General features: G+C 44.7%; 1 protein-coding gene across 2 annotated transcripts in view; it reads right to left on the bottom strand.

The window, feature by feature from the left end:
* The window catches only part of dph1 (diphthamide biosynthesis 1), a 683,707-nt gene that overhangs the window by 178,130 nt on the left and 479,623 nt on the right, over positions 1–25,954 (bottom strand). For both annotated transcript variants that reach the window (XM_033045748.1, XM_033045747.1), the window contains exon 8: positions 4,602–4,758. In XM_033045748.1, the coding sequence (XP_032901639.1) occupies positions 4,602–4,758 (157 nt within the window). The remainder of the gene's footprint in view (positions 1–4,601; positions 4,759–25,954) is intronic.

Here is a 25,954-nt window from a genome sequence, read left to right as displayed (position 1 = left end):
TTCATCGTCAATACTCACCTTATGATTCCATGAAATGTCTCAGACAGTTCGACTTTGTTAAAAGGGCTAAGTTAAATCAAGCTGCTGCCTGGGCATTTTGTGGGCTTTGGCTGCGAACAAGGGAATGGCTTGGTGACAGACAACACGTAAAGAGGCCCTTTGGCCCTACCTGTCCATGCCGACCAACATGCCTAGTCCCATTTGTCCACATTTGAGAGGTTGAGAGCTTCAGGTTCCAGCCTTAAACATTACCAAATATCAGTCGTGAACCAACCACACTGAAGATACAGCTATGAAGGCACACCAACCCCTCCACTTCCTCAAGAAGCAAAGGAAATTCTGCATATCTCCAATGAGCTTTTACCAATTTGCGCCGACCTTCGATTAACCATACACAAGCACTATCCTAGCGATGATTTACGTCAGGAACCTTTTTCAGACTGATTGTAGGAAGGAGGGGATGGTGGAAAGAAAGTTGGAAGAGAGGAGGGGCAGGACAGAGCATGGCGACTCAGGTGTATAGTTTAGAGTTTAGAGACACAGTGTGGACACAGGCCCTTTGGCCCATCCAGTGCGTGCTGACCAGCAAAAAACGCTTACTAGCACCATCCTACACACTAGGGACAATTTAGAACTTACAGATGCCAATTAACCTACAAACCTGTACGTCTTTGGAGTGTGGGAGGAAACCAGTGTCCGGAGAAAACCCACGTGGTCACAGGGAGAACGTACAAACTCCGTACAGGCAGTAGCCATAGTCTGTATTGAACCCGGGACTCTGGCGCTGTAAGGCAGCAACTCTACCGCTGCGCCACTGTGTCGCTCAAAGTGAGGAGGGTTATTTGATAGGCTGATGGTTGGACAAAGGCCAGATATTAAAAGACACAAGGTGTGAGACAAAAGGATTGGCGAGTTTCAAATTGTGAAGCTAGAGGAAGGAATGTAGGTGGAAGGAGAGGGGGTGAAGAGAAATAAGTGTGAGTCCAGGTAGGGCCCAGGGGAGGTAAGGGGAAGAATGGGATAGGTTATATGGGGGGAAAAGGGAAAATGGGTAGAGGGGTGAGGGGTTATGTAGTTATCTGACATTGAAGAATAAATTGTTCATACCTTTGGGTTAGGAGCTACCCAAGCAGAATATAAGAATGTGCTGCTGTGGTATTGAGTGAGGGGATTTGAGTTGTGGAACATGTGGCCATTTTTGGATGAGCAAGTTCACAAGGAGGGCCAATGTGCTCGATGGATGTTGGGAAAATGAATCTTGTGGTCATAAACACACCTCTGCTCTGTTGAAGCAGGCAGCAGAACAAACATTTTTTCTTTAGACCGACCGGGTCTCTAAAAAGCATGCAGATACAACAGATGCTGCAGATGGTTTAGTATCTCTCCTGGTGTTTCACCCTGAAGGCAACACCTGGTGGGCTTTCTGTATTGGCAACAGTACAAAGGCAAACCGACGGAGGAGAGATCTCCTTGGTGCTGACTGACCTTTCTCTGAGATCAATCCCACTCTAACACAGAGCGAAAATCCGAGGCCTGAGAGCAAAGCCGCTTCTTGAAAGATGAGGCGCATAGCGGGGCTATTAATAAACCCCTTTGCTCCAGTTGGCCAGGTCTTGTGCAGAACAGACGGATCCCAATGTATATATTCTACATACATTTTATTGTATGGAGAATTTGGCATCTGCCTTGGAACTGGCGTGCTGGCAGCTGCCTGTCTCTGCCAAGACTCAAACTGACAGCCAGAGTGTGTGAATCAGGAATAGGATCCCAGCTATTTGGATGCACTCCAAAAATAAAACATCGGTGCCCCGCATCATCTGACGATGGGATACAAGGGTAGATCAGTCAGGAAAGTGACCCTTACCCGTGTTTCCCTGCACAGTGTGTTTGTCATCTGACTGTGGCTGCTGGAAGGGGGTGGGTATCAGTCAATGGAAGACCCTTGTAGATCCAGGTCTAAGGGCGGCACGCTGGAGCAGAGGTAGAGGTGCTGCCTTACAGCACCAGAGACCCGGGTTCCATCCTGACTATGGGTGCTGTCTGTATGGAGTTTGTATGTTCTCCCCGTGACCTGTGTGGGTTTTCCCGGGTGCTCCGGTTTCCTCCCACACGCCAAAGATGTACAGGTTTGCAGGCTAATTGGCTTGGTGAAAGTGTAAATTGTCTCTAGTGCATGTAGGATAGTGTTAGTGTGCGGGGACCGCTGGTCGGCATGGACTTGGTGGCCCGAAGGGCAACTGTTTCCGCACTGTATCTCTAAACTAAAACTAAACAACTTCAAGACATGTGGTCAGGACAGAAGATTCACAAGCGACGGTGAATGCTGAAATCTTGAACAAAAAATAAATAATAAGGTGCTGGAGGAACTCAGAGGGTTGGGCAGTATCTGGATGAGGAGATGGACAGATGATGTTTTTGGATTGGAACCCTTCTTCAGACTGATGGAGACCATGGGAGATAGCTGACAGAAGGAGTGAAGGGGTGGTGCATGTGATAGGTGGATCCTGGTGAGGAGGGCGGGTTGGCAGGTGAGGTCGGTGGTGGAGAGAAGGATGTAAAGAGAAACCAAAGCTGGAGGCGATCTGCGGGGAAGACAAAAGGGTCTGATGGTGGAATCTGGTAAGAAAGGAAAGTGTGGAATGAAAGGTAGAACCAGTTGGAGGAATGGTTGATGGATGGGAATGTGGGAGGGGAAGAAAAATAGGAAACCTGGGAGTGCGGTAGGGATACAGTACGTGGTTGGAGGATGGGAAATATACTGGGCAGTGGGGGGGGAGCTGAAAGTTAGGTGTGTGGGGGGATGGTAGCAGGGTAAATGGGTGGATGAGAATGGGTGGTGGGGTTAATTGAAATTGAAACATTAAATTACATCAAATTACATTGGAGAATTTGTTTAAATTCATGTGAATTCAAGTTCAGCAGAGTGGCGCAGCTGGTCGACCTGCTGCCTCACAGCGGCAGAGACCCGATTCGATCCTGGCCTCATCTACTGTCTGTGTGGAGTTTGCAAGTTCTCCCTCAAGTCTCCTCCCACATCCCAAAGACGTGCGGGTTTGTAGGTTAATTGCCCCTAGTGTGTAGAGAGGGGATGAGGAAGTGGGATAACATTGAACTAGTGTGAACGAGTGATCAATGGTTGATATGGACTTTGTGGGCCTGTTTCCATTTTGCATCTCTAAACTGAAGTAAAGCTAAAACTAAAACGTAACGTTCATGCCATTGGGTTGCAGGCTACCCAAAGGAAGATGTGGTGCTGTTCTTCCAGTTTGCTGTGACCTCACTCTGGCAGCGGAGGAGGCCAAGAGCACGTTGCTGTGGGATTGGGAAGGGGAACTGAAGCAGCCTGCAACCTGGAACTGATGGACAGAGCATCTGAGACCTTTAGAGATGAAAGAACATACAAATCTGTCTTGATGTGCTTTAAATGCAGTCTGAACACTTGGACACGCTGAAGCAATTATAGATTCTGGTCAGGAACATATTGAATTGCTATTGAGGAAATCGCCTTCTTTCTAATTTTTAATCACTTCTCTGTGAAACGTGAACAATTCTTCTTTACAATTTCTAACTTGCCATTTAATGTTAAGGGAAGACCGTTTGAAATCTGCTCTGCATCGATGATTGTCGCTGCCTCCAGAAATATGTTGCACAGGTGAGCTGTCAGCTTCGACCCTCAGGTCTCGGGGTGGTGGCTGAGGTGGCTGTGTTGTTCTCTGTACCAGGTCTAAGCTCTGTGGCCGACATGCTGGATGACCATGTGACCATTCCTCAGATTGTCGGAACAGCAGGCCATTCAGCCCTTCAAGCCTGTACAACACTCAATTAGACCATGGCTGATGATCAGTATCCACGTACGTTCTCCCTTTCATCACTTCCTCCAGCGAGAAGCAATCAAACCCAGGTGTCATTTATTACTGAGCTTCCATCTGCTGCTTGTTATGAGGGAGAGTTCCTCAGTTTCACTCCCCTTTGTGTGTAGAAGAGTTTCCGACCTTCATTCTTGAATGGCTGACTTTGATGGTCCAGTTCCCTTGGCTTAAGATTCTCCCAGTAACAGGAAACGTTTCTGACTTTTTGATTATTAATTAATAGATTCATAGAGTCTTACAGTGTGGAAACAGGCCCTTCGGCCCAACTTGCCCACATTGGTCAACATGCCGCATCTACACTAGTCACACCTGCCTGCGTTTGGCCTATATCCCTCCAAACCTGTCCTATCCATGTACACGTCTCAATGTTTCTTAAAAGTTACGATAGTACCTGCTTCAACTACCTCTTCCAGCAGTTCGTTCCATCCACCCACCACCCTTTGTGTGAAAAGGTTACCCCTCTGGTTCCTATTAAATCTTTCTCTCTCGCCTTAAATCAATGTCCTGTTTTTCTCCCAAAATTTTCTTTCAAAATCCTGAAAAATCCTCCAAGCAAATCATCCCCTCAACCTTCCATATGTAACGTCTGGTAAACAACCTCTCACAAATGACTCTGTTGTCAAACTCAACCACACCTTCTCCGTTCTGGTAACTTTGGAAAGAACTGAAGATGGCAGCTGGTTAAGCCGATGTCCTAATCCCACCAGGGTGTAACACATTAACTTGTCGTACCTCCATGATCTTCGGGGAGCCTTGCCGTCCAAGAGTTCCAAGGATCAGTCCCCACGTCTTTGCCTTTGCTGCCGTCGCAATGGCTTCCTTTCTGGTTGCCTGCATCTGCTCGTGATCGTAGTACTCGCGGGAGAGCACTTTGCTGTAGGGGTCGTACCTGCAAGGTCACAGTGTGTGAGAGGGGTCACAGGGACACTCAGTATCAATCATATACAGTATTACGTATTACACTACTAGACGACTTTAATTACAAATTATTTTTTAAAAAGGCAGCACAGTGGCGCAGCAGTAGAGTTGCTGCCTTACAGCGCCAGAGACCCGGGTTCAATCCCGACTACGGGTGCTGTCTGTACGGAGTTTGTACGTTCTCCCTGTGACCGTGTGGGTTTTCCCCGAGATTTTTGGTTTCCTCCCACATTCCAAAGACCTACAGGTTTGTGGGTTAATTGGCTTGGTATGAATGTAAATGGTCCCCAGTGTGTGTGGGATAGTGTTAATGTGCGGGGTTCGCAGGTCAGCGCGGACTTGGCGGACCGAAAGGCCGTTTCCATGCTGTATCTCTAAACTAAACTAAAAAAAGTAGACAAACAGAAACGCTATGCGTATCAGCGGCATCTTTCACAACACAGAGCAATCCCAGAACATATCTTGTTTTACCTGGGGGAAATAAGGTTCTGTGTGTCTATCGTAAGTATGCCTTGTACATATGCACACACCCATACATAGGCACTAAACACAGATACACCATGCAGTGTGCACAGTTCACCATGCAGAGAACCAATATACACTCCACACAGAGTCTCTCCCTCTCTCCCCCCCTCTCCCTGACGCACACACAAAAAGGAAGCAGAGAAATGCCTCAACATTAATTCCCAGCATATTACTTTCAGTTGTCAGTGATGTTAAGTGCAGATAATATCCAGTGGCAATCCACTTGCTATTATCTCAGGCAGCTACTTGCATAGATTAGAGGGAATTTTATTTTTAACGTTACAAATCCAGAAGGAAATTAACAACCCGGCTCCTCCCCCCCAGCTGAGCTTGGAGTCAATTCCCAACTAACTCTTGACCTGCGAACATCCCCATGGGAAAGTTAAAGCGCAGGGATATCATTACACAGGGGAACGTGTGTGAATGTTGCAAAAGAGGTGCATTAACTCCCCACACCCAGTCAATGTGCTGTAAAAATTCCACCCTCCGCCAAATCAACACCTGCATCAACACTAGGGCGGCACGGTGGCGCAGCGGTAGAGTTGCTGCCTTACGGCGCCAGAGACCTGGGTTCGATCTCGGCTATAGGTGCATTCTTTACGGAGTTTGTACGTTCTCCCTGCGACCGCGTGGGTTTTCTCTGAGATCTTCGGTTTCCTCCCACACTCCAAAGACGTACAGGTTTGTAGGTTAATTGGCTTGGTGCATGTATAAATTGTCCCTAGTGTGTGTAGGAGAGTTTTAGTGTGAGGATATTGCTGGTCGGTGCAGACTCGGTGGGCTGAAGGGCCTGTTTCCGTGCTGTATGTCTAAACTAAACTAAAACTAAAAACTGAGATCGCAACGTTTAAGAAACATTTAGACAGCTACATGGATAGGACGGGTTTAGAGGGATATGGGCCAAACGCAGGCAGGTGGGACTAGTGTAGACGGGAGATATTGACCGCTATGGGCAGGTTGGGCCAAAGGGCCTGTTTACACGCTGTATGAATCTATGACCCTACCCACACTCCCAGAGAAGACCAGGTTTAACGCTGAAGCTACCAAATGCACATCTGACTCCGTCTCCTTCCCTCCCTCCCTCAGTTTTGTGGGGAAGATGAGCTTGCGACCATCATGGATCTATTCAAATTGAAAGAGTGAGCTGAGATTCACCCACTGAAGCAGTGTGAGTCCAGGCAACAACACTTCAATATGAACTGCACCTGCTAATACAACTTGTTTAGTTTAGTTTCGTGTATTTTTGTCGGGTGTACTGGGGTCCAGTGAAAATATTTTTATTGCGTGCTATCCAATCAGCAAAAAGACTACATGATTACAATCAGGCTGTCCAGTGTACAGCTACAGGTTAAATGGTGTAATGTTTTGTGCAAGATAAAAGATCTAGATTAAAGATAGTTTGAAGGTCTTCAATGAGCAAGATGGGAGGTCAGGACTGTTCTCTAGTTGGTATGTGGTTTATAGTCGCCTGCAATGAGACAGTGTGTGCTACCCAGGTAAATTATACCATACATCTATCTGTACAATCAAACCATTCATTCTCCCCATAACCGCATGGGTTTTCTCCGGGTGCTTCAGTTTCCTCCCACACTCCAAAGATATGCAGGTTTGTAGGCCAATTGTCTTCTGTAAATTGTCCCTTGTGTGTAGGATAGTGCTAGAGTACAGTTGATTGTTGGTCGGTGCGGCTTGGTGGGTCAAGGGCCTGTTTCCACGTGGTATCTCTAAAGTCTAAAGCACATCCTTAGCATGCGAGAGGTCTGTTCAAGTGTCCGATTATAGCAGGAAAGAAGCTGCTATTGAATCTGGTGGTAAGTGCTCTCTTTTGTACCTTCTGCCTGATGGGAGAGGGATAATGAGGGACTGGCCGGCTCCTTGGTCCTTGATAAATGGTCCTTGACTATATTTTTTCCTTTCCTGAGGCAGCATGGTGTAGTTGCTTGGGGGAGGGGGAGGGGGGGGGGGGGGGGGGGGGGGAGGCTGTTTTGTGTGTTCCACAACTACATCCATAACTCTGCAATTACTTGCATTCTTGGGCAGCAAAATTGCCACACCAAGTTATGATGCATCCTGATAGGAAGTTTTCTACCATGCATCTGTCATAAGGTCTGACACTGAGCTAGATGATGAGATATCAGGAGAGGTGAGATAATTTCTTAAAGGAAGAGGGGGGGGGCGGGGGGGGGGGGGACAGGTTTAGGAAAGGAATTTCACATCTTAATATCTTGGGGTGTTCTACCATTAGTGGAGGAACTTGGACACGAAGACTTAAAAGGGCCATTTGTTTAGGGATATTTTTTGAGTAATTCCTTTCAGGAATAGGAATAAACAGGAACAAATAAAGTACGGATGATCTGTCGAGTTTCTAATGAGAAAGGGCTTTAACTGAGATCAAGAGATTAGACGTACACAAATTTACTTTGTGTTTATGTCAAGCACCAGTTGGGGAAAAGTATCATGAAGCATCGTGCTCTGTATTTTGAATTATTGCACAGAGAGTAGTTTTGCTGATTCCTATAAACCAACGTTAGACAGTGTCTGGTGGGGTTGTCAAGATGGGCGGCAAGGTGGCGCAGCGGTAGAGTTGCTGCCCTATAGCGTCAGACACCCGGGTTCGATCCCGATATCGGGTGCTGTCTATGTGGAGTTTGCACATTCTCCCTTTCACCATGGGGGTTTCCATCGGGCGCTGCTGTTTCCTCCCACATTCCAAAGATGTGCAGGTTTATAGGTTAATTGGTTTCTATTAATGTCTCCCTGGTGTGTAGGATAGAACTGGTGTATGGGTAATCGTGGTTGGTGGGGACTCTTCCAAATATATTGATAAATCCCTTAGGATTCTCCTTTGCCTTATCTGTCAAGGATATCTCTTGTCCTCTTTTTGCCCTCTTGATTTTCTTCCTAAGTGGACTCCCACATCCCTTGCACTCCTATAGAAGCTTTAGCAAAGTGAAAAATCAATGCTGCTTTTAAAAATATTATGCTAAGTGGCGGAAGCAGTACAAAGTTTACACTTGTCAAGACTGCCCTACCTCATTAAACAGGAAGTACCACTTCAGTAATAGGCTCTATGCATTAAAACCAGTGGGGCATTCAGAGCGAGGCATATCCCTCCAGAGGATATATATCCTGTCTTTCTATTGCATGCTTGCAATTTTGATTGCTCTAAAAGCAATTAATGGACTGTCAATAGTACACGGTCCCTTGTTCAATCGCAGTCTCCCTCTCTCTTCTACTTAAGGGCTTGTCCCACTTGGCCGTCATTTACACGCCATTTACGCGACCTGGTAGCGTGTGGGTAGCACGGGACGGACGCATGGAGTAGCGTAGAGGAGTGTGGAGTTGCGTGCGGTATCGCGCAGTGCGCCAAGATTTTGTGCTGCACAAAATCTTTGCGCGCCACCGGCCTGTCACGTAAATGACGGCCAAGTGGGACAAGGTGACGTTTCGGGTCGAGACCCTTCTTCAGGCTGAAACATCATCCATTCCTTCTCTCCAGAGATGCTGCCTGTCCCGCTGAGTTACTCCTGCATTTTGTGCCTATCTATAATTTAAACCAGTATCTGCAGTTCCTTCCCACAGATTAATTTGGTCAGCAGCTTGCTACTTTTCCATTCACCTCTTTTTTTGAATAGGGGCATTACATCTGCAGTTTTCCCAATTGCTAGCACCACTCAAGAAACTGGAACATTTTAGAAAATCACCATAAATATCATAAACTGGGTATTCAAATGATGTCACGCACTCCAGACGGCTGTGCGGACGCATGATGACGTGGGACAGGCCCTTTACTATTTTCTCATATGTTCTCCACTTCCTGCTCTTTCCTTGTTTATTTCTCAGTCTACCTCATTCTTCAATCTGCATTTAGAGCCCTAGTCATAGTCACACAGCATGGAACAAGACCCTTCAGCCCGACTTGCCCATGCCAAGCAACAGGCCCCATCTACACTAGTTCTACTTGCCTGAGCAGGCCCTTAACCCTCTAAACATATCCTATCCATGTACTTGCTCTAATGTCTCTTAAATATTATAATAGTACCTTTTGTTTTCAGTCTCTCCTCCCAAACATTCTCTCTCCTCTGCCAACTTTTCTCCTGTTACAACATAGATGCATCATAGAAAGCACACCGTGGGGTTGCATCACAGCTTGGTTTGGAAACAGCTCTGCTGAAGACCGCAAGAAATTGCATAGAGTTCTGAATGTAGCTCAGTCCGTCACACAGACCAGACTCCCCACAGTACACAAAAATGCTGGAGAAACTCAGCGGGTGCAGCAGCATCTATGGAGCGAAGGAACTCCCCACCATTGACTCCATCTTGGAAAAGCAGCCAACATCACCTTGGCCACGCTTTCATTTCGCTCCGACCATCAGGCAGAAGATACAGGAGTCTGAAAACCGACCACCAAGTTCAAGAATAGCTTCATCCCAACAACATACACAACACTAAGATAGACACAAAAAGCTGGAGTAACTCAGCGGGACAGGCAGCATCTCTGGAGAGAAAGAATGGGTGACGTTTCGGGTCGAGACTCTTCTTCAGACTCTTCTTCTCGACTCGAAACATCACCCATTCCTTCTCTCCAGATTTTTGTGCCTGGTTCCATGCTGTATCATTAATCTAAACTAAATAGATATGTAAACTAATCAGAGAAAGGTGGAAAGGCAAGAAAGTCATGGAGTGGAGAATTTTAACTTTCCCAATATTGATTGGGATTGCCTTAGTGGGGGAGGCATAGATGGAGTGGAATTTGAGCAGTACGTTGAAGCAAGACTTTTGAGACAATATTTAGATTGCTCTTCTAGAGACGGGCAGTACTTGACCTTAACTTGGGAAATGAAATTGTGCAGGTGGTGGAAGTGTCAGAGAACATAATTCTGTAAAGCTTCAAAGTAGTTAAGGAAAGGGAGAAGTTGGTCCTTAAGTTAAGCTCTTAAATTGGGGATGGGTTCAATAGCATCTGAGATAACCTGGCAAAAATAGACAGAGCAGATGCTTTTGGGTAAAACAACAAAAGAGAGTCTTTTAAAAGCGAGTTAGTATCTCTTAGATAAAAAGTAGTTCAGGGCCAGCATGATACAATAAGGGTGAAAGGCAAAGTTGGCAAGATTAGGGAACTTTGGATGATAATAATATTGAAGGTTTGATCAGGGAAAAAATGGGCGGCTCTGCCTTACAGCGCCAGAGACTCGGGTTCGATCCTGGCTATGGGTGCTTGTCTGTACAGAGTTGTACTTTCTCCCCGTGACCTGCGTGGGTTTTCTCCGAAATATTCGGTTTCCTCCCACATTCCAATGATGTACAAATTTGTAGGTTAATCGGCATGGTGTAAATGTAAAATTCTCCCTGTTGTGTGTAGGATAGTGTTAATGTGCGGGGATCACTGGTCAATGCGTATCGGTGGGTGAAGGGCCTGTTTCCACGCTGTATCTCTAAACTAAATTAAATGTGCGACTGGAATCTGGGGATGCTCTTGATGAATATAGAGTATGTAGTTATGGCAAAATAAATGATGAGGGCAAAAAACGGAAAAGAGGTATCCTAGACACAAAATCACAAGACATTCTATGAGTATTTCTGGAGGAAGAGGGTAGCCAGGATCCTCTTAAGAACCAGAGCGGTGGACTATGTGTACAGCCAGGTCCTGTGGACAAGGTCGTGAATGAATACTTCTTATCTATATTCACCAAGGAGAAGGAGATTGTAGATAGTGAGTTCAGGGAGGGGTATGTAGACATTTTGAAACAGGAAGAAGGTGTTAAATAGCATGTAGAAACAAGGAACTGCAGAAGCTGGTTTATACCAAAGATAGACACAAAGTGCCGGAGTAACTCAACGGATCAGGCAGCACCTCTGGAGAAAAAGGATGGATGATGTTTTAGGTCGGGACTTTTTCTCGTTCAAGTTCAAGTTCAAGTGAGTTTATTGTCATGTGTCCCTGATAGGACAATTAAATTCTTTCTTTGCTTCAGCACACAGACTCCTTCTTCATTCTGAAGAAGCGTCCTGACCTGAAACGTCACCCATCCTTTTCCTCCAGAGATGCTGCCAGATCCGCTGAATGACTCCAGCACTTTGTGTCTATCTTTTGTGTTAAATATCATGCTACGCGTTTGGGTTGGTAAATCCTCAGGGCCGGCTGAGATATATCCCAAGTTTCTGTGGGAAGCGTCGCAGGAGATGGCCAGGGCACTGATGGAGATCTCTGCATCTTTGTTAGCCATGGGTGAGGTGTTATAAGACTGGATGATAGCTTATGTTGTTTGTCTATTTAAGAAAGGCAGAAGGAATAAGCCAGGTGATGGAAAAATTTCAACTAGGAGAGACGTACTGTACATGGGTTAAATTGTTATATTCTAATCCAACAGCTAGATTATTAACAAACAAAATGTTATCAACTAAATTAAATCTCTCTAGAGGCTGTAGACAAGGATGCCCACTATCCCCACTATTATTTGCTCTTGCAATCGAACCCCTAGCAGAAAGTGTTAGAAACCATCCAGGAATATTTGGATACAATACTAGAGACACAAGGAATAAAATCTCCTTATATGCAGATGATATACTAATATATATTACAAAATTAGAAACTAGTATTCCAAACCTATTAAATCTAATAACTCGATTTGGTCAGTTTTCGGGATATAGAATTAATTGGAATAAAAGCGAAATCATGCCAATAACAAAATTCAATTTACATACAATACAACAATCCCCTTTTAAAATAGTTAAAGATAAATTTAAATACTTAGGAATCTATGTAACTAAGACATATACCTCCTTATTTAAACTAAATTTCCCACCCTTACTGAATAAACTACATAAGAATATTCAATACTAGAAAACACTCCCCATTTCTATGCTTGGGAGAATAAATGCTATAAAAATGATTTTTTAACCGCAACTGCTGTACCTACTTCAATTAATTCCGATATATATCCCAAAAACTTTTTTCAAAAAAGTCGACTCCATTGTTACAAGTTTTGTCTGGGATTATAAGAATCATAGAATAAGTAAAAAACATTTATGTAAGTCAAAGATAAATGGAGGTTTGGCTTTGCCAAATTTCTTATTTTATTTTTGGGCAGTCCATATTAAAAACATGAATTTCTGGCTGGAAGAAATGGATCAACAACCAGATTGGTTAATGATAGAAAAGGAAGACTGTCTACCTTTTGAAATTGGACCGATCATATTTGCCCCCACAAAACTGCACAAAAAAACCTATAAAGAAAACCCCATAATACATAGTGGAATACGAATTTGGAAACAAATAAAAAAAGATTTAAAATTGAATAATATACCACTCTGCCTTCCCATTGTAAATAATCCTTTATTCAAATCATCCTTTATGGACAAAGGTTTCACACAATGGAAAAATTATGGAATCAAAAATATAGGACATCTTTATGGGAAAGGTACTTTTCTTTCATTTCAAGAGTTACAACAGAATTATGGACTGCACTCAAATAATTTCTTCAGATATCTACAAATTAGAGATTATGTTAAATCTAATACACAAGTCTACAGGAATAGGGAATCAGAAATTCTTGATGAATGTTTGAACAAGCATCCTAATACTGAAAAACTAATAGCTTATATTTATAACACCCTACTAAACAACGAGGTACCACCGACCGAACCATATAGATACAAATGGGAAAATGAAATAGGTCACCCTATCACAAAAGATATGTGGGACGAAAGTTTACAACAAATACATCAATGTTCATTAAATGCCAGACATACTTTAATACAATTCAAGGTCTTACATAGACTACACTACTCTAAAATAAAACTAAATAGAATCTTCCCACAAATCTCTCCTATTTGTGATAAATGTCTACATCTAGAGGCTAATTTAACACATACGTTTGTAAACTGTATAAACCTTAAACATTTCTGGACGGATATTTTTGAAATAACTTCAGAAGTTATTAATACAAAACTGGACCCAGACACAAAATTAATAATACTTGGAATATCAGAACAAAGCTTAACACTCACAACAAACCAAAGAAATTTCCTCAACTACAGTATAATAACCGGGAAAAAATTAATATTAAAATTTTGGAAAGGCCCTACAACCCCCACAATTAAAATGTGGATTACGGAAATGTCGGAGACCCTATACTTAGAAAGAATTAGACTTGTCTTAATGGACAAACAAGATCTTTTCCATAAAATTTGGGCTCCATTCATTAACTATCTGAAGGGATAGATTGGCACAGCACGAGGACCCAACTGAAACTTGAACTCAGGAACAGATGAAAAGCTATACTTTATAACCTACGAACCTATCTCCATTGACGTATTACAGGTAACCCATTCCACCTCCCTTGTTTTTCTGTTGTGTTTTCTTTTTTTCTTTTTTCTTTGTAACTTTCTACCCTCTCTTTCTCCCTCTTTCTATAAAAACTAAAAACACTAGAAGCAGAAGTAATTGATAATGGAAAATTTTAATAATGTATGACTGATGTATATGAAAAGTTTTTTTACTATAATATGTAACTACATTTTATAATATGTCTACTTCTAATAAATAAATTTAAAAAAATAAAAAAAGAAAGGCAGAAGGAATAAGCCAGATAATTACTGACTGCTCAGCATTTGCTTGGTGGTAGGAAAACTATGAGATAATTTTTTTTGCACAGAGAGCGACTGATATAGAAACATAGAAAATAGGTGCAGGAGGATGCCATTCGGCCCTTCGAGCCAGCACCGCCATTCATTGTGATCATATCTAGAACTTGCTGCCAGAAGAAGGGTTTCGACCAGAAACGTTGCCTATTTCCTTCGCTCCATAGATGCTGCCTCACCCGCTGAGTTTCTCCAGCATTTTTGTCTACCTGAAGTTTAGTTTTACTTTAATTTTGAGATGCAGCGAGGAAACGGGTCCTTCGGCCCACGGAGTCCACACCGACCAACGATCCCTGCACATTAACACTACCCTACACACTCTAGGGACAATTTTTTACATTTACACCAAGCCAATTAACCTACAAACCTGTACGTCTCTGGAGTGTGGGAGCTCTCGGAGGAAACCCACGCAGGTCACGGGGAGAACGTACAAACTCTGTACAGACTGTGGTCATGACCCGGGTCTCTGGCGCTGTAAGGCAGTAGCCCCACCTCTGCACCACCGTGCCACCCCTGGAGTCATAAACAATCACTCCAATTAAAAAACATTTTGACAGACACTTAGACAGGTGAGATAAAGACGAATAAGGAGCAAAAGCGGGCAAATGGATTACGTCGATGCAAGGAACTGCAGATGTTGGATTACCAAAAAAGAAGGGTCCCGACCTGAAACGTCACCTATCTACGTCCTCCAGAGCCACTGGGTTACTTTAGCACTTTGTGTCTTTTTCAGGCAAATGGATTATTGTAGCAAAAATGTTGGTATGGGCTGCAAGGCATGAATCTGTGCTGTGCTATGCTGATTATATGACTCTATAACCCTCTGCAATACTGTATAAAAAGACACTAAAAACGAGCACACGTTAACCTTATTGTAGTTCAATGTACCCAAAATGCAAATCTGTTATTATATGACTAGCTTCTATTCTTGGAGTCATCCAGGTGAAGCCACAGTTTACTCCGCGTGGCTCTGAGATACAGTCCTTTGTTTTCTAATGGAATACGCTAAATTCGTCACCGTACTCAAACTGAAATTGAAAGTAGCTGTGAGGCAAAGATCAAGAATTCCTCTTGCAGTACTATTTAGGATCATACCGCAATGCCAATGAATTTATAGATTTCCTTTAAGAATGCATGGCCTTGTGCAGTCTCTTGAGATCCAACCACTACTTGCTTCCATTCCAGTTATGTGGTTCCAGTGTGGGATCTGGAGACTCTGCCACAGTTGGGGTAGGAGGTGTTTGATGGAGCGAGTGGTTGGGATGTTGTGAGCTCCATCTGCGGTTTGCACTTGGCCTCCTTGTGCTCCATTTGCGGAGGCTCTCAGTGCCCAGCGCCTTCCCCGGATGCTCCCTCACCATTTTGAACCATCGCTGGGCCTGGGATTCCCAGGAATCAGTGAGAATGTTACACTTCATCAAACAGACTTTGAGAACGTCTTTGAAATGTTTTCTCTGTCCTCCTGGAGTTCTCTTGCTTTGGCGTAACTTAGAGAGCTGGAATCAATCCCAGAATTGACAGTCTGATTATGCTTAACCGCAGCCAGTTGAGAATGTCACATCCTTCATGCTGGGGGATGTTTGCCCTGCAGAGGATGCTGACATTGGCTCATCTACCCGGCAACTGTGTTGGAGGACTCTGAAGAGACAGTCTTGGTGGGATTCCTCTCGTGGTTTTAAATATTTTAAATATTTACTCTAGGTTGCTCCTGATTCCAAAGATAGCCTGTATCAGCCCAAAGAAGAAGATGGATAAACTTGGATTGTTTTCTCTGGAGCATCAGGGCTGAGGAGGGACCTGATAGAACTACATAAGATTATGAGAGGCACAGATAGGATAGACAGTCAGAACCTTTTTCTCCAGAGTGGAAAAGTCAAACAATCGAGGGCATAGGTTTAAGGTGAGAGGGAGAACATTAAGGGAGATGTCATTCGCTGCTTCACCCTGTTCAGCATCATCCAGTGAATTCTTGCTCTCGTGTTGTGCTATATTGCGCTTTATTGTACTGTGGAGTATTGGTCTGGCTGCACTCTTTAGCTGTGCCATGCTATGTGTGACATATTCAGTGTTGTGCTCACTGCAGAACTTTGCTGTATACTTTGGCACTGTAAATAGCTTTCAATGCCTGTCACCAACTACAGTGGCCCCTTTTCCATGAGATTAATATTTAAAGGCTGATGGCTTTGAAAGTCTGGCTGGCGGATCTGGTGAGTAGCAGCTGTTCAGTCTGAGATGCTACTGGATGGGAAATGAATCTTCCAGCCCAAGCTCTTTCTGGAAGTCATGAGCTATGAGTTCAGTTGCAGATTATACACTGCTTAACAGAAGTACTTGCAGTCTTTAGCGAGTTAGAAACATTAGAAAAAGCAAAGGAAGAGTAAAAGAGATGGGAGGCCATCAAATGGCCTGTGGAGAGGGCTTGTAAGGTCATAAGGCCATAAGGAATAGAAGTAGAATTAGATCATTCGACCCATCAAGTTACTCCGCCATTCAGATAGGCGCATGGATCTGCAGGAATGGAGGGATATGGATTACGTGCAGGGAAAGGAGATTAGTATAATTCGGCATCATGTCTGACACAGACTCGGTTGGTCACCCCTGCATTAAGGCCACACCTCTCCTTCAACCCCCACAACTTTGCCACCCCCCCCCCCCCATCTTTGTCCCTCCACTGGTCCAGCGGCTGACAAGAATCTGAAGTCCTACATCTGTCTGAAGGTGCTGCTTGCTGTGTGCACTCAAATCCTTCCCCTTCTGATTTTGAACAAACCACATGTAAGGAGGTTCCATTATAATAAAACATTAACACTGACGGGACTCATTAAACCACCAGGAAAATGATGAAGAGCTGATGTTCCTTTTTTCCTAATTAACTCCACGCTAATGAGTTTTCAGAGAGAAAACGAATTTCCTTTAAAGTATAAAAACGTCATTCCTCCTTGATTTTTATAATTTACCAAAATAATCCAGACAATTTAGTCACTGAACGGCACTCTCTGAGCCACATCCCTCCCCTTGTTGCCTTTCAGGTTGCCTCTGTGGTGCTAATCTGTGTGGTCATTCAGTGATGTTCGGCTGTCAACGAATTTGCACACCTGCGTGCGTGTGAGCATGAGTGTGAATGTGGGAGCGTGTGAGTGTGTGAGAGTTTGTGTATGTGTGAGTGTGTGGGTGAGAGTGTGTGTGTTTGTGTGGGTGAGAGTGTGAGTGTGTGTGTGTGTGTGTGTGTGTGTGTGTGTGTGTGTGTGTGTGTGTGTGTGTGTGTGTGTGTGTGTGAGTGTGTGGGTGAGAATGTGTGTGTGGGTGAGAATGTGTGTGTGTGTGTGAGTGTGTGTATGTGAGTGTGTGGGTGAGAATGCGTGTGTTTGTGTGTGTGTGTATTTGTGTGTGTGTGTGTGTGTGTATGTGTGAGTGTGTGTATGTGTGAGTGTGTGTGTGAGTATGTGTGTGTGTATGTGTGTGTGTGTGTATGTGTGCGTGTGTGAATGTGTGTGTATGTGTGTGTGTATGTGTGAGTGTGTGTATGTGTGAGTGTGTGTATGTGTGTGAATGTGTGTGTGTATGTGTGTGTGTGTGTGTGTGAGTGTGTGTATGTGTGAGTGTGTGTATGTGTGAGTGTGTGAGGGAAAGAGAGAGGGAGAGAAAGAATGAAAGATAGAGAGGGTGGGAGATAGAAAAAGAGAGCGTGAGAGAATTTGACGGAGGTCATCCAAAATGACCACCTTGTATTGTATGGCATGAAGTGTTAATCTGCAGCCAGGGTCCCTGAGAGGAAATCTGAGTGATATGAAATGTAAGTTTTGGGCAATCACAGTATGCCTCTCGAGTTTAGTTGAGAGATACAGCATGGAAACTGCCCTTGGGCCCACCGAGTCTGCTCCAGCCAGCAATCACCCATACATTAGTTCTATCCTACACACTCCAGGGACAATTTGCAGAAGCTAATCAACCTACAAACCTGCACCTCTTTGGGATGTGGAAGGAAACCGGGGCACCCGCAGAAAACCCACGTGGTCACAGGGAGAACGTACAACCTCTACACAGTCAGTCTCTGCCGCTGTAAGGGAGCAAGTCTACCTCTACCCCACTGTCTATTTTGGAACATGCTTGTAAATTTTAGAATTCAAGAGAATAGCTAGTTTTTTTTTTGAAAGGTAGCTTCAAATCAATAATTAAGCGTAATGTCTTTTTTTTAAACACAAATATTTAGGCAGATTTTTAGTTTAGTTCAGAAATACCGCGTGGAAACAGGCCCTTCGGCCCACAGAGTCCGAACCGACCAGCGACCCCCGCACACCTACACTATCCTACTCTCACACTGGGGACAATTTACATTTATACCAAGCCACGTTTTTGGAGTGTGGGAGAAAACCGAAGATCTCGGAGAAAACCCACGGAGGTCACGGGGAGAAGGTACAAACTCCGTACTGACAAGCACCCGTAGTTAGGATTGAACCCGGGTCTCTGGCGCTGTAAGGCAGTAGCTACAACGGCTATGTCACCGTGCCGTCCTGATCTTTTGGATTGGTCAGAGGGTTATAATGGGTATGTTGCTTGGGTGGGAATGTGGGAGCGAGGGCTCACAGACTGAAGTTCAAATCCCAGCAGAGGTGTTGGAGAATTTAAATTCAGTTCACAGAGAAATCAAGAACAGTGACTATAAAATTTACCGACTTCATAAATGTCCTTCAGGAATAGAAATGTCCTCCCTAAGCAACATGGTTGACTCTTGATGGTGGGCAGTAAGCACTATGCTTGCCTGCTGTAACTAGATCATTTTCTTCATGACAACAGGCCTGTTAGTAATGAAGTGGGAGAAGGAAAGTATTACAGGAATGAAGTGCTGCATTTACAGGAATCTATACGTTATTCTTACAATACAAAAATAACAATGCTTCAATAGTAAAACACAAAGTGCCGGAGGAACTCAGCGGGTCACACAATTTCTGTGGAGGAAATGGACAGATGGGTGATGTCTGAAGAAATGTCCTATTTTGTAACGCCATAAACCATGGGGCTCTTGAACGACCCGGCACAAATCTAAACACAACCCTACGTCAGCACTAAACTACTCTTGTACTACTAACGTTGCTGCACGTCGTTTGGCTTGAACTGTTATAGTCTGGTTTACCTCGTATAATACTATTGTATATATATTTGTTCTGCTGTTTCGTTTAATATGCAGCAAATATGAATCTAATTTTCTAGTCCCAGTGCATATAACAATTAAATACTCATAACCCTTGACCCTTTAATTCATACATGCTTCCCAATTTCCTCTACTGTGAGTGAACAACACAAGATGCATCTCATTAAATGGAAGTCTCATTTCAGTTGGCAAGTCAGAAACATGTCATCTACATTGATGAAGCCACAAAATGTGTGAAACATGACAGGAAATAATAGCCTCCAAATGGCAGGTCCAGTTTCCTGACAGAATGAATTTCTGCAGGAAATGGACTCAAACACATCATATTCATCAGTCTGAGGAAGGGTCTCGACACGAAACGTCACCTATTCCCTCGCTCCATAGATGCTGCCTCACCCGCTGAGTTTCTCCAGCAATTTTGTCTAAGTTCACATTCAAATCATTTTATCTCTGAGTGATGCATAAAAACATGCTTCCGTTTTAGAGATACAGCATGGAAACAGACACTTTGGCCCGCCGAGTCCACGCTGACCATCCATTCACACTAGTTCTATGTTATCTCACTTTCACATCCACTCCCTACATACTCAGGACAATTTATATAGGCAGATTAACCGACAAAACCCGCATGTCCTCAGGGTATGAGAGGAAACCGGAGCATCCGGAGGAAACCCACACGGTCATAGGGAGAATGTACAAACTCCACACAAACAGGACTCGTGGTCAGGATAAAACCTGGGTCTCTGTGAGGTAGCAGTTCTACCAGCTGCACACTGGTAGAACTGCTATTATTAAAGATGTTAATAATATTTTAAATTTTAATAATGTGGTTAATTTTTAATAGACTTTGAATATTCTTCACAGTTTCCTATATAGAGACAATGCACAGAAAAAGTGTCATCCTTTGCATAGAATTGACAGCCAATGAGACCGGGGGTTGCCGCTTGGTCAGCTGTCAAACAATTTTGGAGGTGTTGGATTGTTCTTTACAGTGAGAAGACTCTGCAGTCCACGGGAACCCAGTGATCCCCAAGTTGTCTCTGCTAAGGCGGGTGGCGGCAGGGCATGGTTGAGGGGGGACTTCATTGAACAAAATTAGCAAGGATACTGATACGGTGGACAGTAAAAATATATTTCTAATAGCCGAGGTGTAGAAAAGTAGAGCGCATAGTTTCAGGTAAGGATTAAAAGGTTTAGAAAAGATCTGGGAAAGACCTCACCCAGGGGTAGTTGGGAACTGGAATGAACTGCCTGAAAGGGCGGTGATTCCAGAATCTCTCCTAACGTTAGGTATTTTAAGGAGCAGTTGAATTACCTAAGCTTAGAAAACTGTGGGCAGTGTGTTGTAAGGTGTTTCACGATAGTCGGCATGGATACGGTAGGCAGAAGAGCAGATTCCTGTCCTGTGCAGTGGATAAACATCCCTGGCTCGATGTACCACCAGCATCTTCAGAAGTATAGCGATGACACTGAGGCGCAGCTGGGGGAGCTGCTGCCACACAGCCCCGGAGACCCTGGTTCAATCCTGACCTCGGGTAGTGTATGAGTGGAGTTTGTACATTCTCGCTGTGACCGCGTGGGTTTTCTCCGGGTGCTCCGGTTTCTTCCCACATCGCGAAGACGTGCGGGTTTGTTGGTTAATTGGCCTCTATAAATTTCCTCTGGTGTGTCGGAAGTGGATGAGAAAGTGGGAAAACATAGAACGAGGGTGAACGGGTGATCCATGGCCAGCGTGCAGCGATGGGCCTGTTTCCATGCTGTATCTTTCGCTCAAAAAAAAGGAAGACAAACAAAAAGCCACACTATGTGGCCAGTGAGATGGAAGTGTGGAGAATATCACAGATACATAGGTGCTTAGAGCTCTGGACTGCAACAGCAATAACCATTGTGAAATGCATTATGTTGACAAGGAACGTAATTTAATTACAGTTTATCCCGAATAAAATTAGGGGGTGAACCAGAGCTACTGTACATGTGCAGCAAAGCAGAGGGGGCGGGCCATTTTAATTATCGCTGAGGAATAAATAACAACCAATTGCACAGACATTAATGTGAGTCGGGAAATAAATCATCTGTGTGAGGAGATTGATCGGGGCAATTTGGTTCAGTGGATTTAAAGCAACACCTTCCTCCTGCTCCCAACATACAGGCCCCCCTCCTGCCATGTCCTTCCCCCTGTCGCTGAGTTACTGCAATCATGTGCGGCCCCTTTGGCTACACCTGCTGATGTAGAACAGTGGCAGGTATCACGTACTGGGATCTGGAGAGAGGGACTCTGGGGGTCAGGCAGCATCGGTGGAAGCAGAGGGATGGTCAACCAACATCAGCACATGTCATGGAGTTGTCCAGAGTGAGGCCACACTGGAGCAGCAGCTCATGTTCCACTTGGGTAGCTTGGAACGCAACGGTGTGATCAACACAAAGGTGTGTAGGGGGGAGAGATAGATCAGCTATGATTGAATGGCGGAGTAGGCTTGATGGGCCGAATGGCCTAATTCTGCTCCTATCACTTATGACCTTATGAACACTGAATTCTCTAATTTCAAGCAACAAATCCTCTTCCCCCGTCTTTTAGTTCTCGTTTAGTTTAGAGATGCAGCGTGGAAAAAGCCCTTTGGCCCAGCGAGTCCACGCCGACCATCGAATGCCCGCACTCTAGTTCCATCCTACACACTAATGACAATTTACTTTGGGATGTGGGAGGAAACCAAAGCACCCGGAGAAAATTCACGTGGTCACTGGGAGAACGTGCAAACTTCACACAGACTACATCTATGAGGCAGCAGCTCCACCTGCTGCGCCTCTGTGCCTTCTCTATCCTTCTGAAGATGCTGGTTTCACATCGATCCACTGTATCGGACCGGAATATGCTCTTCAGCCGACCGTATCCATGCCGACCAGCGAGAAGCCCCTTACAATACTCTGTCCAAGTGTCCCTATTTTGTCCACAATTGTCCCTAGCTTGTGTGTAGGACAGTGTTGATGCACGGGGATTGCTGGTCGGTGCAGACTCAGTGGCCGAAGGGCCTATTTCCACACTGTATCTCTGAACTAAACTAAAAAAACTAAACATGCCCCTTTTCTCCTCTCAGGTGGGCAGGAAGCATCCCAGTTACCACTTTGACAAAAAAGCTTACTGATGAACAACCTCACAACCAATATCATCAAAATTGACCCAGATGGTGGAGTCATCATTGTAGTGTTGTTTTTAGTAGAGTTACGGTTTGTATGGAAATTTGCTACTTTCAGATTAACTGCCCTCTTTCCTATGATACAACACTGCAACAGGTCTGTAAAGCATTTTGAGTTATGCCAAGGTCACGATAGGAAAATACTTTGAAGATATAGACAAAATGCTGTGAAGTAACGCAGCGGGACAAGCAGCATCTCTGGAGAGAAGGACTAGGTGACGCTTCGGGTCGAGACCATTCTTCAGACGGATCATTGTTACCAGAGAATTATCTTTTCTACATTTTCCTTGAGCTTTGTCCCTGTTGATCTCTCATTTACACATCTTACCCTTCCATATCTCTATGTCTCCCTCTCCCCTGACTCTCAGTCTGAAGGTGTAAACCAGCATCTGTTATTTCCTAGGCAAATAGTTTGTTGTCTCCTTGGGTGGCACAATCACTCGGGTTTAGCCCTGGCCTTTAGACTGTCTGATTGGAGTTTACATCTTCTCCCTGCCACCACATGGGCTTCCTCCTCCGCCTGCTGCGATTTCCTCCCACATTCGAAAGAGGTGTAGGTTGCTTGGCCGATTTACCGGAGCAAATTGCCCCCAGTATGTAGGTGAGTGGTCGAATCTCGGTGGGGGGAGGTTGGGGAAGCTGATGGAAACAGGTGACAAAGAAATTCAGAAGAGAAATGAGATGGCTTCATGAGCCGGCATGGATTCAGTGGCACTAAAATGTCCTCTTTTGTCATGAGGTGACTTGAAGGACAAACTGGAGCCTGGGCGCTTGACAGAGGGCGGCACAAGCCATTCTTCATCTGGCCACTTGCATGGAGTGTAAACCAGTGCATGCACTCTATTCTCACTGATTTATCCTGTCAACATTATGGGACTAATTCCCGAATGATATTGAGTCTAAGCTGTTTGGGGCCAATGTATTTATGATTAATGGAACTTGGATTTGCTTTTCGCTCCATTTCTCAAACAGGATGTTTCTAGATGACCTGCTGCACAATTTATCACGTCTGGATTCACTGGGATGGATGCCATTAAGGCTGAACCCTGTTCAAAAAGCAATGTTGAGCACTTCATCAAGAAAGGATGACACAGTTTCTCCCAGCAGGTCATGACTTCAAGCAGTTTCCCACTCAGACGACTGCGACTCCAGCCACTGACCTGCAGCTTCCACAACCAGGGTACAAATTATACTGGAGCAAAATTAGTGGTGAAGGGTTTCCCAGCAGAGCGGAGATAGTTGGAGGTCAAAGAGCATTAGGGGACAATGGCGACAAAGGAACTCTGGCCGTGACTGGTGTAAAGGGACTGAGCTGAGTTTCACTTGTATCAGTCATGGGTCCGTCTTCCTCAGCTGGCAGGTCTGTGGTTCCGCACTCCAGAGACTTTGGCTCATAAACGGGTGGACACTCCAGTGAGGCAAGGATTAAGCACTCCATTGTCGGAGGTGGCATCTTTCAGATGACTCGGTAGGCCGAGGCCTCACTTGCTCTCTCAGGTGGACGTGATACAATGAGGGTGTTCTGGCCAATATTGAATCCTCAATCAATATCACTAAGATGTGTTTGTTAGTCATCATTGCAGGTCAGTTTAAAAAAACACCTGCACATAGCATCTGAGATCATCAAAGGGAAATTACTATAGCACAGAAACAGGCCATTTGGGCCCAACTCAACCATGCTGGTATTAATACATTATTTCTGCAATTATTGAATTGCCCATTGGAACTAAGGAATTGAAAGTCCTCATCTCTCCACACAACCTTCAACCTTCTTTTCTCTCATAACTGGCAGAAGTTAACACCCTTCTGAAGACCTTGTTGTCCAACCAGCTGAGTTACTCCAGCTTGTTGTGTCTATCTTCGGTTTAAACCAGCATCTGCAGTTCCTTCCTACACATTAAGACTTTATCAACCTCTATCTCTATCAACCCCAAACTTTGGTGTACAAGGGCAGCAAACCCTCGTGACCCACCACCCTTCTGTAACCAAACAATAAGTAAACAGATTCATTGTTGGGCCATTATATGGCCAAAATATAAAATAATGACCGGCATAGACAGGTTAGCCAGTCAGAACCTTTTTCACAGGGTGGAAATGTTAAAGCAGGCAGAGGTCTATGATGAGGGGTGCAACGTTTAAAGGAGATGTGCGAGGCAGGCTTTATCATAGAGAGTGGTGGATGCCTGGAATGCACTGCCGAGGGTGGTGGTGGAGGCAGGTACGATAGTGGTATTTACGATATGCACATGGACCTGCAGGGAATGGAGGTGTATGGATCACGCGCGGGCTGAGGAGATTAGTTTAACCAGACAACAAGTTCAGACATTGTGGGCCGAAGGGCCTGTTCCTGTGCAGTCACTATCCTAAGTTGCTTTGTTGTCTTAAATTTTAAATCCTATATCTCCTTTCACAAGTTCATAAGTGATAGGAGCAGAATTAGTCCACTCAGCCCCTCAAGTCTACTCCGCCATTCAATCATGGCTGAACTATCTCTACCTCTGAACCCCATTCTCCTGCCTTCTCCCTATAACCCCTGACGCCCGTACTAACCACGAATCTCTGCCTTAAAAATATCCATTGAGTTGGCCTCCACAACCTTCTGTGGCAACGAATTCCACAGATTCACCACCTTCTGCTGCTGCTGTCTCTGTTAGACTTCACGACCTCCGCAATTCACTGTTGTACCGAACACCACAACCCCACCCGGCTCGGACCCGCCCCGCAAAGAGCGGGTTGCCCTGAACCGGCTCCGCACAGGGGTCGGCCGGGTCAACGGCAACATGCATCGCTGGGGGCTGCGCTCATCAGCAGCCTGCGTGTGTGGGGCAAATCAGCAAACAGCGAAGCGTCATTTTTGACCTTCCTCCGCCCCCCTGGTGGAGGGGTACACCTCACGGCCCTTGACAACAGCACATTGAACTGGCTACAGTGCCTGGAGGGCGTTACATAACCTCTGCTGCCTCAAACGCAAGAAGATGACCACCCTTCTTTGTAACTATCATTAATTTTGAACCAATAGGCAAAAGAAAACGGAAGAAAATACAACAAGCCTGATGATTTCTCTGATTACTTTCAGACATGATCTGGAGATTCACCTTTGAACCTGGAGATGCCAAGATCAGCCTGACCTTCTCCGTCCCAGGTTTGCTCCACCCGAAGAAGTGTCTCGACACGAAACGTCACCCATTCCTTCTCTCCAGAGATGCTGCCTGTCCCGCTGAGTAACTCCAGCATGTTGTGTCTATCTTCAGTGTAAACCAGCATCTGCAGTTCCTTCCTACACATTGCGACACTCCCAATGGATACGTCTTGCTATCCATTTCTGCCTGGATCTCTGCCAAATGCCATGGGACTTCATTTTTACATTAAAGCTGCTCTATAAATGGCAGGTAGTTGCAGCAATTATTTTGCCTTACAGCGCCAGCGACCAAGAGGAGAGGTTGTTTATTATTAACAGATTGTTCACTGTAGATTGAACCAGGAGGTTAAAAGTGTTAACGAAAGTAAAGATTTCAATTTCCTTTCTGCATAGAATGCCCCTGATATAATGTGTTGCACTCAATTGGTGCAAATTATTTTTTACTTGAGATGACAATGTGTGCATGATTTGCATAAAATACAGAGAGACAAATGAACACAATATGCTGTCAGATACTAAA

The sequence above is a fragment of the Amblyraja radiata genome, chromosome 28 (genome assembly GCF_010909765.2).
Source record: "Amblyraja radiata isolate CabotCenter1 chromosome 28, sAmbRad1.1.pri, whole genome shotgun sequence".
NCBI classification, from domain to species: domain Eukaryota; kingdom Metazoa; phylum Chordata; class Chondrichthyes; order Rajiformes; family Rajidae; genus Amblyraja; species Amblyraja radiata.
Note: the sequence above shows the minus strand (reverse complement) of the source record. Positions and strands in the feature narration are given on the sequence as shown.